This window comes from Puma concolor, chromosome E1, assembly GCF_028749965.1.
Source record: "Puma concolor isolate L17-30 chromosome E1, mPumCon1.1.hap2, whole genome shotgun sequence".
Classification (NCBI taxonomy): Eukaryota; Metazoa; Chordata; class Mammalia; order Carnivora; family Felidae; genus Puma; species Puma concolor.
In genome coordinates this window covers 58750273-58765990 of record NC_141680.1, presented here as the reverse complement: position 1 = coordinate 58765990, position 15718 = coordinate 58750273, and the positions used below count along the sequence as shown (strand labels likewise).

The 15718-nt window shown below is 46.2% G+C and overlaps 1 protein-coding gene across 7 annotated transcripts in view; it reads left to right on the top strand.

The window, feature by feature from the left end:
- The first annotated feature begins 5093 nt into the window (after window positions 1–5093).
- RNF157 (ring finger protein 157) overlaps window positions 5094–15718 on the top strand; it is an 84020-nt gene continuing 73395 nt past the window's right edge. For 5 of the 7 annotated variants that reach the window (XM_086688113.1, XM_086688108.1, XM_086688114.1 and 2 more), the window contains exon 1: window positions 5096–5404. In XM_086688113.1, coding sequence (XP_086544239.1) covers window positions 5317–5404 — 88 coding nt within the window. In that variant the 5' untranslated portion in view covers window positions 5096–5316. Of the gene's footprint in view, window positions 5405–10809; window positions 11003–15718 lie in introns of those variants that run through there. The other 2 variants (XM_086688107.1, XM_086688111.1) reach the window with 2 other exon arrangements.

Below are 15718 nucleotides of genomic sequence, written 5' to 3'. Positions count from 1 at the left end.
GGCACTGGGCTGAAATGTTAGAGGTGCATTCTTTTTACCCTGACTTCATCGTGTAGAATGTGCAGCCTCAGGTGGGGTTGAGCTCAAATACAAAAGCAGGGCCAGACAAATGAAGGCAGCAGTGACTGTACTGAAACAAGCTTACATAGGGTCTGGTATTTTGGTAGAACAGTCAGGAAGTAAACTAAAATAAAGTGCAATAGGGGCGCCTGGGTGGCTCAGTTGGTCAAGCATCCGACTTCGGCTCAGGTCATGATCTTGCGGTCCGTGAGTTCGAGCCCCGCGTCAGGCTCTGTGCTGACAGCTCAGAGCCTGGAGCCTGCTTCGGATTCTGTGTCTCCCTCTCTCTCTGACCCTCCCCCGTTCATGCTGTGTCTCCCTGTCTCAAAAATAAAATGAATGTTAAAAAAAATAATAATAAAGTAGAATGGACTCTCCTAATTTCTTGAATGGGATTCATGTCCTAGGTGCCTCATTTCTGCAAATGCCAGATGCCCAGGCAGCAGGGCTAAAACTAGGGAGAGGCAGCAGAGGCACCCACATGGCGGTGAGTGTGAGCACCACATAAGGGTCATGCACCCTAACACCTTATTCTCCCCATCCAGGGCTCGGCCACACTGGGCAGTGCAAGCATCGTCTTCGGTTACAGTCTGGAATGGAAAAGTAGATTAAGAAGCTACGAACCCCAACCGAAGTTCGGGGCCATTTGAACAGCTTTCCTTTGTGAGCGGCGGCTCGCAGCTGAGGAGGAAATTAACAATGAGGAATTCACATTTGGCAAGAAGCAAAATACGAAAGCCTGATCGCTGATTTCCTAACGGACAAGGTTCTTTTCCTCAACGGAGAGCCTTAAGGTTGCCGAAGGAACCATCTGCAGGGTCCCAAAGCGTTTAGGATCGGACCCCTCTGTCAGTGTCAGCCTAGTCGGCTGATCTGGGGTAGCGTGTGAAATTTTCTTCTGGTTGCTTTAGCTTTAACCCACTGAAACCATGGCCCATGGACTTAGAGAGGGATCAGGGGCCATATATTGCTGCTTGGGCCCCATTTTTGGAGAGACCTTGCACTAGCTCAGAACAGCCAGAGGGCTATTCTTCCTATCGCCCTACCAGGGGCGGAAGGGCCAAGCCAACAGCCAATAAGGGGCCTGTCTTAGCTCCTCTGGCTCCCAGGAGGCATCCCCCGCCCCTTTCCCCTGCTATCATGGGAATGCTGTGCTACAAACAGACAAGCATCTGTCAGCTTCTCACTGGCAGGCTCTTTCTCCTTCCCGTTACAGGAATCTGTGAGAATCGTTCAAATGAGTGGATGTGTTACAAAGGTGGAAAATGAACATCTGAGCTGAAATCAGGACAGCCCAAATGAACAAAATTGAAAGCTCTAAGGGACCGGCTGACCTCGAAATTACTCATCCCTGTGCTCCCTCTCCCGGCTTCTCCTTTCTCCCTTAGACCCAAGGTTGAGAAGGGGTGGGACGTGATAAAATATGTGGCTTTTACCTCCCAGCCTTGAGTGGATGCTTAGAGGAAGCCCCTGAGACCCTTAAATGCTGGGTTCTCTGCGGGGATTTTCCCAAGGGCTGCATCTGTAGCATGCAAATAGAGAGGATGCTGTGAGGCTATTTACACAAAGGATGCATGGTATTTGCATGTAATTTCCCCACTCACTGCTCTGCCACCCCTCACCACACCGTTTATTCAAGTTAAAAGCATTTTTATGGCTCTCTTGATGGCAATCACTTCTGGATTTTTCCTCTTGTCTGTGCCGTCTTCTCCCTCGGGCCCTTTCCCTGGCCCAGATCTCTGGCGAGGGAGCCAAGTGGCGCCAAGGAAGGACCAGAGAGGAATGCAGGACTGGCCCCCCCAGAGGTGGCTGCTCCAAGGCTTGGTTGCATAGCTTTCTCTCCTTTGCCCTGGGCACTGGCTGAAGTTCTCTTTTCCCAAACCTTAACATTATGTGATTATGTTGTAGAAAGTGGGACTTTAACCCAATTAATTCACAGAAAGTCTCTCTCTCTCTCTTTTTAAGTTTATTTATTTATTTTGAGAGAGACAGAGACAGTGCGAGTAGGGCAGGAGCAGAGAGAGAGAGGGAGAGAGAGAATCCCAAGCCGGCTCTGGGCTGCCAGCACACAGCCTGACTTGGGGCTGGAACTCATGAACTGTGAGATCTTGACCTGAGCCAAGAGTCAGACACTTAACCAACTGAGCTACCCAGGTGCCCCGATCACCACTATTTTTTTTTTATCTGCAACTCCTAAAACTCAGACATTCAGAAAACCCTAAATTTGGTGGTACAAACTGATCTGAATTGATGAAAGGCTGATCTGAGGGTCCTTTACCCCTTTTGTGAAAACAGTAATTAATTAAAAAAACATTTTTTTTTAGTAGGTTCCACACCCAACGTAGGGCCTGAACTCATGACCCTGAGATCAAGAGTTAATATGCTTTACCAACTGAGCCAGCTAAGCACCCTTATTGATGCTTTTTAATTATTTATTTATGTTTACTTTTTTCTTATTGCTTCTCTTTTTTGTTGTTGTTTAGTTTTAAAGTTTGTGTATTTATTTTTGAGGTGGGGGGAAGGGCAGAGAGAGAAGGATCCCAAGGAGGTTCCACACTGTCAGCAGAGAGCCCAACATGGGGCTCGAACTTACAAACTGTAAGAGCATGGCCCCAGCCAAAATCAAGGGTCAGATGCCCCACCGACTGAACCACCCAGGCACCACCTCTATGGTTTCTTTTTAACTGCCTCTTGATTCACTCATTGGTTCTTTTATAACTAATGAAGGCCGGGCTATTCTACAGACAAGGAAACAGACTTGATTAGAGCCTAGTCCAAAGTTACATAACTGGCTAGGGTCTCGATTTGTCCAACTGAAAGTCAGTGCTTTTCCTCTGCTTCCGTTTCTTCAATTGTAAAACCAAAGGGTTAATAGCACGTACTTCGTAGGGTTGCTGTGGCGGGATGAATGTTGTAATATGTAAAAACACTTAAAATAGGGCATGGCACATAGAAAGTGTTCAGTTAATGTCTGCTAATGTTCTTGTGCTATGCCCTGTTTTTCTTCACTCTTCCAAGCATTGGATTCCTGACTATTCATGGGAGCAGGAAGCAGGTTACAGGCTTGTAGAGTGTTATCCAAGATGAAGAATGAACCTGTTTCCCAGACTCGGCGCAGGCTGAGGTGGGACCAGAACAGATCCTTGCAAGCAACAGAACTGAGCTGCCCTTTTTTTTTTTTTTTTTAAAGTTTATTTATTTTGAGAGAGAGAGAGAGAGAGAGAGAGAGAGAGAGAGAGAGAACAAGCAGGGGAGGAGCAGAGAGAGAAGGAGAGATAGGATCCCAACCATGCTCTGTGCTGCCGGTGCAGACCCCAACATGGGGATTGAACTCATGAATCTCAAGATTGTGACCTGAGCCAAAACCAAGAGTCAGATGCTTAATGATTGAACTATCCGGGTGCCCCTGAGCTGCCTATTGAGACACATCCCCCCGGCCCCCCCCCGCCCCCCCCCCCCCCCCGCCGGCTCTGACTGAAACCCTTAGATGCAGAGAAACTCATAAAAAGGACAGTACCCCCTTTACAAAATACCGAGAGCAGGAAGAACAAAAGTTTCTGAATGGAGCCCAAGATTATAAGGCTAAATTCTACTCTGCGATGTGCTGAAGGCCTTCTATTTTGAGGTTGTTGTAGATTCTTCATGACTCGTATTTTACCTTATTATTACTATAAGGTAGGACCTGCATGTGGGGAATGGAGTATCGAGGAGGACACCAGTTCCCTCCCAGAGATATGTCCGCGAGCCTACTAGTGGTTGGGGCCAGGGGCTGGAGGGAAGGCTCTGGACTCTGCCAGGGAGCCCTGGAGCTTGGGAGAAGGCTGCCCACCAACATGTCCGGGCCAGGGACTTACCCTGTAGCTCAAGCCCTCCTCATAGCATCAGTCAACATAAATAACAGAGACATGTTCCTGCCATCCTGGGGACCTTGGAGAAAACCAAGGCAACTTGTCCTAGGTGACTTTAGCACCAAAAGAGGGCAATGAACAACGCAAAACATAACCAGGAAAGACTATAAAAAGCCTTTGCAAACCTAATCAAGGGAACTGGACACTCCACACGGTACTTTAAACATTGTGAAAAGTTGTTGAAGTCATAGTTTGGCAGTTGAAATTTCTGCTGATCAGGCCACCTTTTCAGAAAAACATAACAAAACAAAACACCCGACCCACAAATAAAAGGTTTAAAATACAAATGTCTATAATTAAGTTTTTAGAATGACGCCTTCTGCCCAGCTTCTCACTGTCTTAAGTGTTTTCATCAAGAGAGGCCCCTTGCTCTGCCTGGCCCCATTCGCCTTCCCCTGCGTTGACTCTTCGCACACGCAGTCCTCAAGAGCCCCCAAAAGGTGCAATCAGAGCTTGGATGTCTTGATCTTAACGTGGGTTGATGCTCTCCGAACTTCGAAGCTGCAGGAGCCGCCCCAGGGACCCACAGGGAGCATGTATAGAGTTGGGCGCTCCGAAAGGAGCTACGTGAGAGGGATGGCGATACCCCTGGCGACCCAGGGATAGCGGGTCTCCAGCCTTGAGTAATCTCCCCGGCCCCTGGGAGATGGGATTAGCAGGGCACTTTAGAGCAGAGGCGCGGTGAGCGTGGGGGGCGGCGAGAGAGACGCCGATGCCACGCAGTCCTCTGCTTGGAGCGCGCTCGGACCGCTGCGGCTGGGGACGCCCCTCTGCGGGGTTCTGGCCGCCGGCTCGCTCGTGTCGGGGGCGGGGCCGGAGCAGCTTTTCCACCGCCCGGCGGCCTCGCGCCGCCTTCAGGCGTCTGGGTCGACGGCGAGCAGGCTCCGGGCCGAGCGGTCGGAGGAGCCGGGTCCGCAGCCCACAGCCCCAGCCCGCGGCCGCGAGCCCCCGGCCGTCTCCCCGCGCCCGGATGGCAGCCGCTCGCGCCGCATCCCCCCGCCCATTGGCTGGCGCGCCGCCGCCGCCCCGCCCCGCCCCGTCCCGCCCCGCCCCGCCATTGGCCGCGGCCGCCTCGGGCCCCCTGCTCCAGCTGCCGCTGACATCACGCGGCCCGAGGCGGCTGCGGCGGCGGCGGCGGCGGCTGCGCCCCCGGCCCAGCGCGCAGACCCCCCTCGGCAGAGGCGCCGCCGCGGGGCCCGGCGGAGGATGGTGCGCGGCGCGCCGGGGGCTCCCCGCCGCCAGAGCCGCAGCGCCGAGGCGGAGCCGGCTGCGGCGGACAGCCGACCCCCGCACCGCGCGCGGGGCGAGCGGCCGCGGTGAGGCGAGAGGGCGGCGCGGGCGCAGCGCCATGGGGGCCCTGACGAGCCGGCAGCACGCGGGCGTGGAGGAGGTGGACATCCCGTCCAATTCCGTGTACCGCTACCCGCCCAAGTCCGGTGAGGGCCGGCGGGCGCGGGCTGGGCGCGCCCCGGGGCCGGGGGGTGGGGAGGTCTGCGGGCCGGTGCGGCGGGGCCGTTGGCGGGGTAGCCGCGGTGGCCGGCCGGCCCGCCGCCCGAGGACGCGAGCGGCCTGCAGGCCGTCTGCCCGGTGACAGAGACGCGAGCGGCGGGGACTGCGGCTCCGGAGGGGCGGGGTGCCCGCGGGGCCCTTCTTGGCGCCCGGTGCGCCTTTTCCGCCGGGGGGGGGGGGGTGCTGAGGGCTAGGTGAGGCGGGCCTGGCGTCCGAAACGGGGGCCGAGGGCCGGGGGCCGCGCATCCAGGCCTCTGGAGAGGGAGGCGCGGACGCAAGGTTTGAAGTAGGTTTCTCGGGGAGGGGTGGAGTGGCCGAGGGGGCGGGGGGGGGGGGCGGAAAGCTTCCATTGCCTGCGGGAGGATGGAGGCCCAGAATGCGTTTGCAGGCTGGCGCTTTTCAGGAAGCTGTCAGAAGCAGAAAGAAGTGTTTCAGAGAAACGTTTGGGCATCTGAGTATCAGAGTCACCCGGGTTGTCCCTTTGCCAGAGTGGCGGCAGGCCTGGCTTTTGGAATGGGGAGAGCTAGGGGACAGAGCACAGGCATTTAGAATGTCTAGAAGTTACTATGTGTGTGGTCAGAATCGTTGAAAAGAGCGATGTCTGCAGCCCCTGGGTTGTGGCCTAAGCGTTGGAGGTGGAGGAGCGTTTTGCCAGGGAGGGGGAGAGGATCCCAAGTGGATTGAGCACCGGCCAGTTCTGAACTGCTTGCTGCATGACCTCTTTGCTCGCGATTTTTCATTGCTTTTTCCCAAGACTTCTGGGGGACGGATGGCTACCATCTTCTCTTTGGCCTGGGACCTAATGAGGATTTGGGCGATCTTGGAGAGGTGTCAGGATGGGAGCCTCAGGGTAAAGACATGCTAATGAGATGAGCTGGTTTCTCAGCAGTGTGTCCAGTGTGTGCCAGGTGGAAGCAGGGACCAGACAATGAACCTGCGCCCTGCAGACTGTCTGCCAGCGCTGTTTCTTGCTGCTGCTGTGCCAAAGAATGAATCCTTGCTGAATATGATTAAGAGCTGTTTTAGAACAGTCTAAGATAAAGTTGCGGGATCTCTAGCGTTTTAATAAAACCCTAGCTAATTAGGACTGTATGAAAAAATGCTCATAGAAGCGTGCACTTTGCTTTTTAATGGACAGAAATATGCACAAGTATTTGTGGGGGATTTTTTCCCCCCTGAAATCACTTAGCTTTTATTGATCAGAGTATGGAACATGTTTTGCTGAGCTTGGGGTTTTCAGTAGAGTTTGCAGTCTCAGAAGAGGATTCACCCTCCCTTCACGTGTGGGAATTAGCATGGGTAAATCTCTAGAAGGCGGTTCCCCAAAGGATATTAATACAAGTATGAGCCTTGGGTGATGATCATAAAAGGAAAATGGACCAAACTAAAACTTTTTAAAAAGATTTGTTTATTAAGTCTATTTATTTATTTAGAGAGAGAGGCTGGGGGAGGAGCAGAGAGAGAATCCCAAGCAGGCTCCACATTGTCAGTGAAGAGCCCGTCTCGGGACTCGATCTCATGAACTGGGAGATCATGGCCTGAGCCGAAGTCAGGCCCTCAGCCAGTTGAGCCACCTAGGTATCCCCAAACTAAAACTTTCCTTATGCAACACACTTTGTGCTGACAGTCTGACGTAATCCTCTCCACTCCACCAGTCTTTTAAAAGTGCTAAGTAGTCGTAGCTCATTTCTAATTGGAAGTTCTATATGTGAGAAATCTTTACAGCAAAAGGGCCAAATTATTTGTGTTGAAGATAAAACACAGAAGATAAGAACCAGAACATTCATGTCCCAGCCAGCACATCTTTGTGTACTTGAGAATTTCCATGAACTTGCATATATGCTCTAGTCTGGAGACATTTCCCACCCTTCATCTGATCTTTATTTTATTTTTTTATTTTTTAACGTTTATTTATTCTTGAGACAGAGAGAGACAGAGCATGAAAGGGGGAGGGTCAGAGAGAGGGAGACACAGAATCCGAAACAGGCTCCAGGCTCTGAGCTGTCAGCACAGAGCCCGACCCGGGGCTCAAACCCACGAACCGTGAGATCATGACCTGAGCCGGAGTCGGCCGCTTAACCGACTGAGCCACCCAGGCGCCCCTTCCTTCATCTGATCTTTAAACCGACTTGGCTTTTTATGGGGATGATAGTATTGTAGACCTGAAAGGGACCTTTGAGAGAATTTGGCCCAAGACCCACTCATGTCGGTGGTAAGAAAGTGGAAGTCCAGAGATGTAAATTAGTCTGGCCAGGTCACCCATCAAGTTAGGGCACTTCTTTCTAAGCCATTAGCCTCTGCCTTTTGCAAAGGAATTGACTTGTGGAAAGGAGGCTGCTCTGCATCAGGACTGAAACAGAACTCAAAGGCCTGTCCTTGTTGAGGAATCAGACTGGGTTGATTTTAAGCCGCCTTATCTTCAGTACTGATAGTAGGACAAAGCAGATAACAGAGTCAGCTTTCTCCAGGTGACCAGCTAAACTGAGACCGTGCCCTGACTCCCTGGAAAGTCTCAGACTCTGCTGCCCGTGGAAGAGTTTCAGAAAGCAACTCTGTCATCTGGCCCTGTGATGATAGTTACAGTGCCTGGCAGAAATTGCTTTCTTTTGTTTGTGTCTTTAGAGGAACCCCTTAGTTTTGTATGCTCATTGAAATGGAAACATTTAGAAATTACTGAGAACAGGGGCGCTTGGGCGGCTCAGTCGGTTAAGCATCCGACTTCAACGCAGGTCATGATTGTGGGTTCAAGCCCCGTGTTGGGCTCTGTGCTGACAGCTGAGACCCTGGAGCTGCTTCGGATTCTGTGTCTCCCTCTCTCTGCACGCCCCCCCTCCCCTTGTGCTCTGTGTCTCTCGCTCTCTGTCTCAAAAGTAAATATTAAAATAATTTAAAAAAATTTTTTTTAGCGTTTATTATTGAGAGACAGAGAGACACAGAGCATGAGCAGGGGAAGGGTAGAGAGAGGGGGAAACACAGAATCTGAAGTAGGCTCCAGGCTCTGAGCTGTCAGCACAGAGCCCGACGCGGGGCTGGAACTCACAAATTGCGAGATCATGACCTGAGCCGAAGTCGACTGAGGCACCCAGGCGCCCCTAAAAATTTTTTTTAGAAATTACTGAAAACAGCTGATTTCATGTTGAAACTGAAGTTTCTTTAAAAAATTAGGTTTCTTTTTTTAGAGAGAGATAGCCTAAATTGTTTTATAATTATTTATTTTTTGAATAAGTAATCTAAGTTACATGATTCAAAGTTTAAAAGAATGAAAAGCCATAAAGTGAAAGTCTTGTTCTCACTGCTCTGTTCATCACCCAGTTTCTCCCCATACACCTCCTCCCATCCCTGTGTAACCACTTTTGGTTTCTTTGGAATTCTTCCAGTTTCTTGTGCGAATACAAGCATAACATGCTATTTAGGCTGTTCTGCACCTTTTTTTAAAACCTTTTTTCGTAGAGATTTTATTTATCATTTATTTTGTATACACTTTTAATGTTTGTTTATTTATTTATTTTGGAAAGAAAGAGCACAAGAGGGGGAGGAGCAGAGAGAGAGAGAGGAAGACACAGAATCTGAAGCAGGCTCCAGACTGCTTGCTGTCAGTGCAGGGCTGGATGTGGGGCTTGAACCCATAAACCGTGAAATCATGACCTGAGCCAAAGTCAGATGCTTAACCAACCGAGCCACCCAGACACCCCAAAGGTTTTATTTTATTTTATTTTATTTTTTTTAATTTTTTTTTCAACGTTTATTTATTTTTGGGACAGAGAGAGAGAGACAGAGCATGAACGGGGGAGGGGCAGAGAGAGAGGGAGACACAGAATCGGAAACAGGCTCCAGGCTCTGAGCCATCAGCCCAGAGCCCGACGCGGGGCTCGAACCCACGGACCGCGAGATCGTGACCTGGCTGAAGTCGGACGCTTAACCGACTGCGCCACCCAGGCGCCCCGCAAAGGTTTTATTTTTTAAATGTTTATTTATTTTGAGCTAGAGAGAGAGCATGCAAGTGTGGGCAGGGGAGAGGCAGAGAGAGAGAGAGAGAGAGAGAATCCCAAGCAGGCTCCACACTGAGTGTGGAACCAGAAGCAACGCTCTGTCCCACAACCCTGTGATCCCGACCTCAGCCAAAATCAAGTCAGATGCTCAACCGACTGAGCCACGCAGGTGCCCCAAGAGCAGTTTTTTAAGCAGGGATAACGTCTCTTGTCTGTGAAATAGTTATAACAATTTCTCTTAGTTTTTAGGAACATCAATTTAATATTAGTTTCGAAGCCAAGGAGTTTAAAATCTGTAACTCACTACAAAATAAAGAATTGTTCAGTTCTGGGACAGTTTGATAACTTTAAAATTAAGTAAGTTCCTTGGGGTGCCTGGTGGCTCAGTCGGTTAAGCAACTGACTTCAGCTCAGGTCATGAACTCTGTCAGCATAGAGGCCACTTCTGATAGGCTCTCTCTCTCTTTGCCCCTCCCCCGCAATAAACATTAAAAAAAGAAAGTAATCTGAAATTCATAGTAAATACACTGAATACCATAAAAAACCTAAACGTTCCTCCATTTAATGATGGTCATCAAGGTCAAGAGTTCAAATGCCAGCATTATTTTTCAAACACTTAAAATGTAGTGATTTTCCTCTTGAAACCTCCAGTATTTATTGTTAATTTTTTTAATTTTCTATTTTTTATTTGAGAGATAGAGAGAAAGAGTATGAGAGAGGGGCAGAGGGAAAGATGGAGAGAATCCCCTGACTGCAGGATCATGACCCGAGCTGAAATCAAGAGTCAGACAGACACTCAATTGAGCCACCCAGGTGCCCCTGAAACCTCCAGTGTTTTTGTTTTATTTATACTTCATTAAAAGCAGACCGATTTCTTTTACTTCTTGATTTTGTTCTAAGATTTAGGGCCTTTGATTTCCTTATATGATGGTTGTTGTGTCCTTTTGTTCTTTAGCATGTTTTCTCTTTCTGTTTATTACCATTTATGTACCTTTACTGAGCACCTGCTATGTATCATGCATTGTACTGTGCACCAGTATATAGATTCTGATCCTTGTGCTCAGTGATTTTGATTCCTTTGGCAAGCAGCAGGATAGCTCTCAAATCAACTTTGTAATTCATGATATGGGTCACAGAAGGGAGTATTAACAACACAAGCTATTTGGTGGCAGTATCAGTCAGGATTCTCCAAAGAAACGGAACCAATAGGAGATATATGTATATTTAAAAAATATATGTATGTTCCTTAAAATAAAAAGATTTATTTTTTTATGTTTACTTTTTATTTTAAGGAATTGTCTTCTGTGATTGCGGGAGCTGGCAAGTCTAAAATTTATAAGGCCCGCCAGGGAGCTGGAAACAGACAGGAATTGATGTAGTCATGAGTCTGAAATCTGTAGAGCAAGCTAGCAGACTGGAAACTCAGGCAGGATTTCTCTTTCAGTCTTAAGACAGAATTCCTTCTTCTCTGGGGAACCTCGGTTTTTGCTCTTACAGTCCTCCACTGATTGGATGAGGCGCATCCACATTATCAAGGTAATTTCTTTTCTTTAAAGTCAACTAATTGTAAATGTTAATTACATCTACAAAATACCATCACAGCAACATCTAGATTAACGTTTGGATAAACAGCTGGGCATGACAGCCCAGCCAAGACACATAAAATTTACAACTATAGTGGCTTCCTATTTTAACTAATTATTCTTGTGAAGTAGGTGCTAAGCTCGAGGTTTTAATTGATGAAAGAGTACTTGTGCTGTGAAAACCTCTTTTTTAAAAAAAAATTTCTTTAAGTTTATTTATTTATTTTGAGAGAGAGAGCGAGAGTGAGCATGAGCAGGGAAGGGTCAGAGAGAAGAAGAGAGAGAGAATCCCAAGCAGGCTCTGTGCTGACAGTGCAGATGTGGCTCGAACTCACAGACTGCAAGATCATGACCTGACCCGAAACCAAGCCTCTGAAAACTAAGAGTTGGAGGCTTAACTGACTGAGCCACCCAGGTGCCCCAAAACCTATTTAAAAAAAAAAAAATCTAAAAGTTATAACCTTTAGAAATCATTATTTAAAAATTACACTTCTTCCAGAATTTCAGTGCTTATAATCTAGTGTCAGAAGTGGAATGCAGGCATACAGAGGTAAGTAAGAATACAGACTACCGTCACCAAGTGGGGTATATCCCAGGAATGCAGGGTTAGTTTAATATCTGAAAATCAGTTAATGTTAATATATCATATTAGTAGAATAAAAAATAAAAACTACATGATTATTTCAATAAATGGAGATAAAACGTGACAAATCCAACCTTTTCAAGATGAGGAACACTCAGCCAACTGGGAATAGAAGGGAACTTCCTCAATTTGATAAAGGGCATCTCTGAAAAGCCCGCAGCTCATATCATACTTAATGATGAAATACAGAATGCTTTCCTGCTAAGATCAGGAATAAGGCAAGGATGTCTGCTTTTGTCATTTAGGGTTGGTTGGAAATTTGGACTAGTACGGCAAAATAAACACAGGTACATATTAAAAAAAAAAATTTTTTTAAGGCACCCAGAATGTAAAGGAAGAAGTAAAACTCTGTTCACAGGTGACATGATCCTGTATGAGAAAGTACCAAGGAATCCACACACACACACAAAACTACTACAATCAATAAATGAGTTAGGGAGATTGCACATACAAGATCAATATATAAAAATCAATTGCATTTTTATACACAAGGAATAATCTGAAAATGAAATTAAGAAAGCTGGGGCACCTGGCTGGCTCAGTTGGTTGAGTGTCGGATTTTGGCTCAGGTCATGATCTTGTGGTTCATGGGTTTGAGCCCAGCATCAGGCTCTGTGCTGACAGCTTAGAGCCTGGAGCCTGCTTTAGATTCTGTGCCTCTCTCTCTGCCTCTGCCCATCTTGCACTCTGTCTCTCTCTCAAAAATAAATAAACATTAAAAAAAAAATTTTTTTTTTTAAAGAAAGAAAGAAAGCAATTCATCCTCGAGTTTCTGGGTGGCTCATTCAGTTAAGTGTCTGACTCTTGGTTTTGGTTCAGGTTATAATCTCAGGGTTTCGTGAGTTTGAGCCCTGGTTCAGGCTCTGTGCTGGCAGCGCAGAGCTTGCTTGGAATTCTCTCTCCCTCTCTGTCCCTCCCCTGCTCACTCTTGCATGCTTTTGCACACACTGTGGCTCAAAATAAATAAATAAACTTAAAAAGTATAAAAGTTGTACACTGAAAATTCTACAATGTTACCGAGATTGATGCTTTAACTAAAGAAGTTTTAAAAGATCTAAATAATTAAACACTTCATGTTGGAGAACTCAGTATTGTCAAGATGCCAATATTCTCCAAATTGATCTAAAAATTTAGTCAAAATCCCAACAAACTTTTTCTAAAGAAATTGACCAACTGATTCTTTTTCTCTTTTTAATTTTTTTTTTGTTTAACATTTCTTTTTGAGAGAGAGAGAGAGAGAGAGGGAGGCCAAGCACGAGTGGAGTAGGGGCAGAGACAGAGGGAGACATAGAGTCTTAAGTAGACTCTATACTCAGCACAGAGCCTGATGCAGGGCTCGATCCCATGACTCTGGGATCATGACCTGAGCCAAAATCAAGAGTTGGATGCTCAACCAACTGAGCCACCCAGGTGCCCTGAAAAATCTTAAAAAAAGGAAGGGAGGAAGAGAGGATGGAAGGGAGGGAGGGAGAGAGAGAGAGAGAGAGAAAGAGAAAGAAAGAGACTAACAAAGTTAAAGGACTTGCACTACCCAATTTAAAAAATTACTATAAAACCACAGTGTGGTATTGGCACAACAAAAGTCATATAGATCAATGGAACAGAATTTTAAGGCAGAAATAAAATCTTATGTTCATGGTCAGTTGATTTTGACAAAAGTACCAAGACCTATCAACAGGAAAAGAATAGTTTTTTTCAACAAATGGTGCTGGGACATTTGGATAATGACAAGCAAAAAATAATAGTAACAATAAACTTAAACTCTTTCTTACCTCACCAAAAATTAACTCAGAATGGATCATAGAATGAAGACACAAGTCACAGAATGGGAGAAAATATTTGCAATTCATATATATGTTAAGGGATTTGTATCAAGAATATATAAAGAACTTGTACAATTCAATAAGAAAAAGAACCTGGGGCGCCTGGGTGGCTCAGTTGGTTAAGCATTCTGACTTTGGCTCAGGTCATGATCTCGCGGTTTGTGAGTTCAAGCCCCATGTCAGGCTCTGTGCTGACAGCTCAGAGCCTGGAGCCTGCTTTGTGGATTCTGTCTCCCTCTCCCCTGCCCCTCCCCTGCTCATGCTCTGTCTCTCTCTCAAAAATAAATAAAACATTAAAAAAAATTAAGAAAAAAAGAAAAAGACAAACCTTAAAAAAGGAACAAAGGTCTTGATAGACATTCCTCCAAAAAAAGATACATAAATGGAAAATAAGCACATGAAAACAGCATCATTAGCCATTAGGGAAATGCAAATCAAAGCTACAGTTAGATACCACTTCACAACCACTAGGGTGGCCATAATCAATATAAGAAATAATAAGTGTTGGTGAGGATGTAGAGAAATTAAAATTCTGGTACCCTCCTGGTAGAAAAGTAAAAGCACAGTTGCTTTGGAAAACGGTTTGACAGTTCCTTAAATGACTCAGCAATTCCATTCATAGGGTATATATATTCCCAAGAAAAATGGGGAAAATCCACACCAAAATATGTACATGAATGTTCGTGACAAAATTTTTCGTAATAGCTAAAAGGTGGAAATAACCCAAATGTCCGTCAACTGGCAAATGGAACAACTGATAACATGTGACAAGTCCACACAATGGGACTTTATGTGGCAATGACAGGGTATTTGCTACACCACGATGAACCTTGAAAACATTAATGTTAAGTGAAAAGCCAGATGCAAAATGGTATACATCGAACAATCCCATTTATTCGTAATGTCTGCAAAAGACAAATCCATTGAGACAGAAAGTAGATTAGTGAGTGTCAGTGACCGGGGGGGGGGGGGGGGGGGGGGAGAAATGGGGAGTGACTGCTAATGGGTTTCTTTTTGGGATCATGAAAGTGTCCACTAATACGATCATGGTGAATAGTTGCATGACTCTGTGAATATACTAAAAAGCCACTGGACAGTGTACTTTAAATAGGTGAATTGTAAGGTGTATGAATTATATGTCAATAAAGCTGTTTAAAAAAATGGACCTAAATGTAAGAACTAAAGCTCTAAAACCCCTAAAAGAAGATATAGATACAGGAGAAATTATTTATTTGACTCAGATTAGGGAAAGAGTTCTTTGATACAGCACCAAAAACACTATCCAGAAGAGAAAAAACTGATAAATTGGATTTCTCCAAAATTTAACATGTTTCTGTTTCAGAAAACATTAACATAGATGAAAAGACAAGCCATCTTCTGAATGAAAATATTTGCAAAACACATGGATAAAGGATTTGCATCTAGAATATACCAAGAACTTTAACAACTCAGTATTTATTTATTTATTTATTTATAATGTTTATTTTTGAGAGAGACAGAGACAGAGCGTGGGTGAGGGAGGGATGGAGAGAGAGGGAGACACAGAACCTGAAGCAGGCTCCAGGCTCCAAGCCATCAGCACAGAGACTGATGCGGGTCTCCAACTCACAAACGGTGAGATCATGACCTGAGCTGGAGTCATACACTGAACCAACCGAGCCACCCAGGCATCCCTAACAACAGTGTTAAGACAACCCAATTTAAAAATGGACAAATGAGTTGAATAGGTATGTCCCCAAAGAAGATATAGGAATGGCTAATAAACCCATAGAATGATGCTCACTACCAGTAGTCGTTAGGAAAATACAGTCAAAACCACAATGAGGGGCACCTGGGTGGCTCAACCGATTAAGCCTCTGACTCTTGCTTTCCGCTTAAGTCATGATCTCAAGGTTTGTGAGTTCAAGCCTCACATTGGGCTCTGTGCTGACAGTGCGGAGCCTGCTTGGGATTCTCTCTTTCCCTCTCTCTCTGCCCCTCCTCCACTCATTTTCTCTGTCTCTTTCTCAAAAATAAATAAATAAACAAAAAATTAAAAAAAAAACACCACAAGGAGATAGCAGTTCACAACCACTAGGAGAGCTACAATTAGAAAGACGATGTCAAAAAAAAGAAAAAGATCTCAAGTGCTAGTGGGAATGCATGGAAATGGAATCCTAGTACGTCTCTGAAAGGAATGTAAAATGGTAGCAGCCACTTTGGA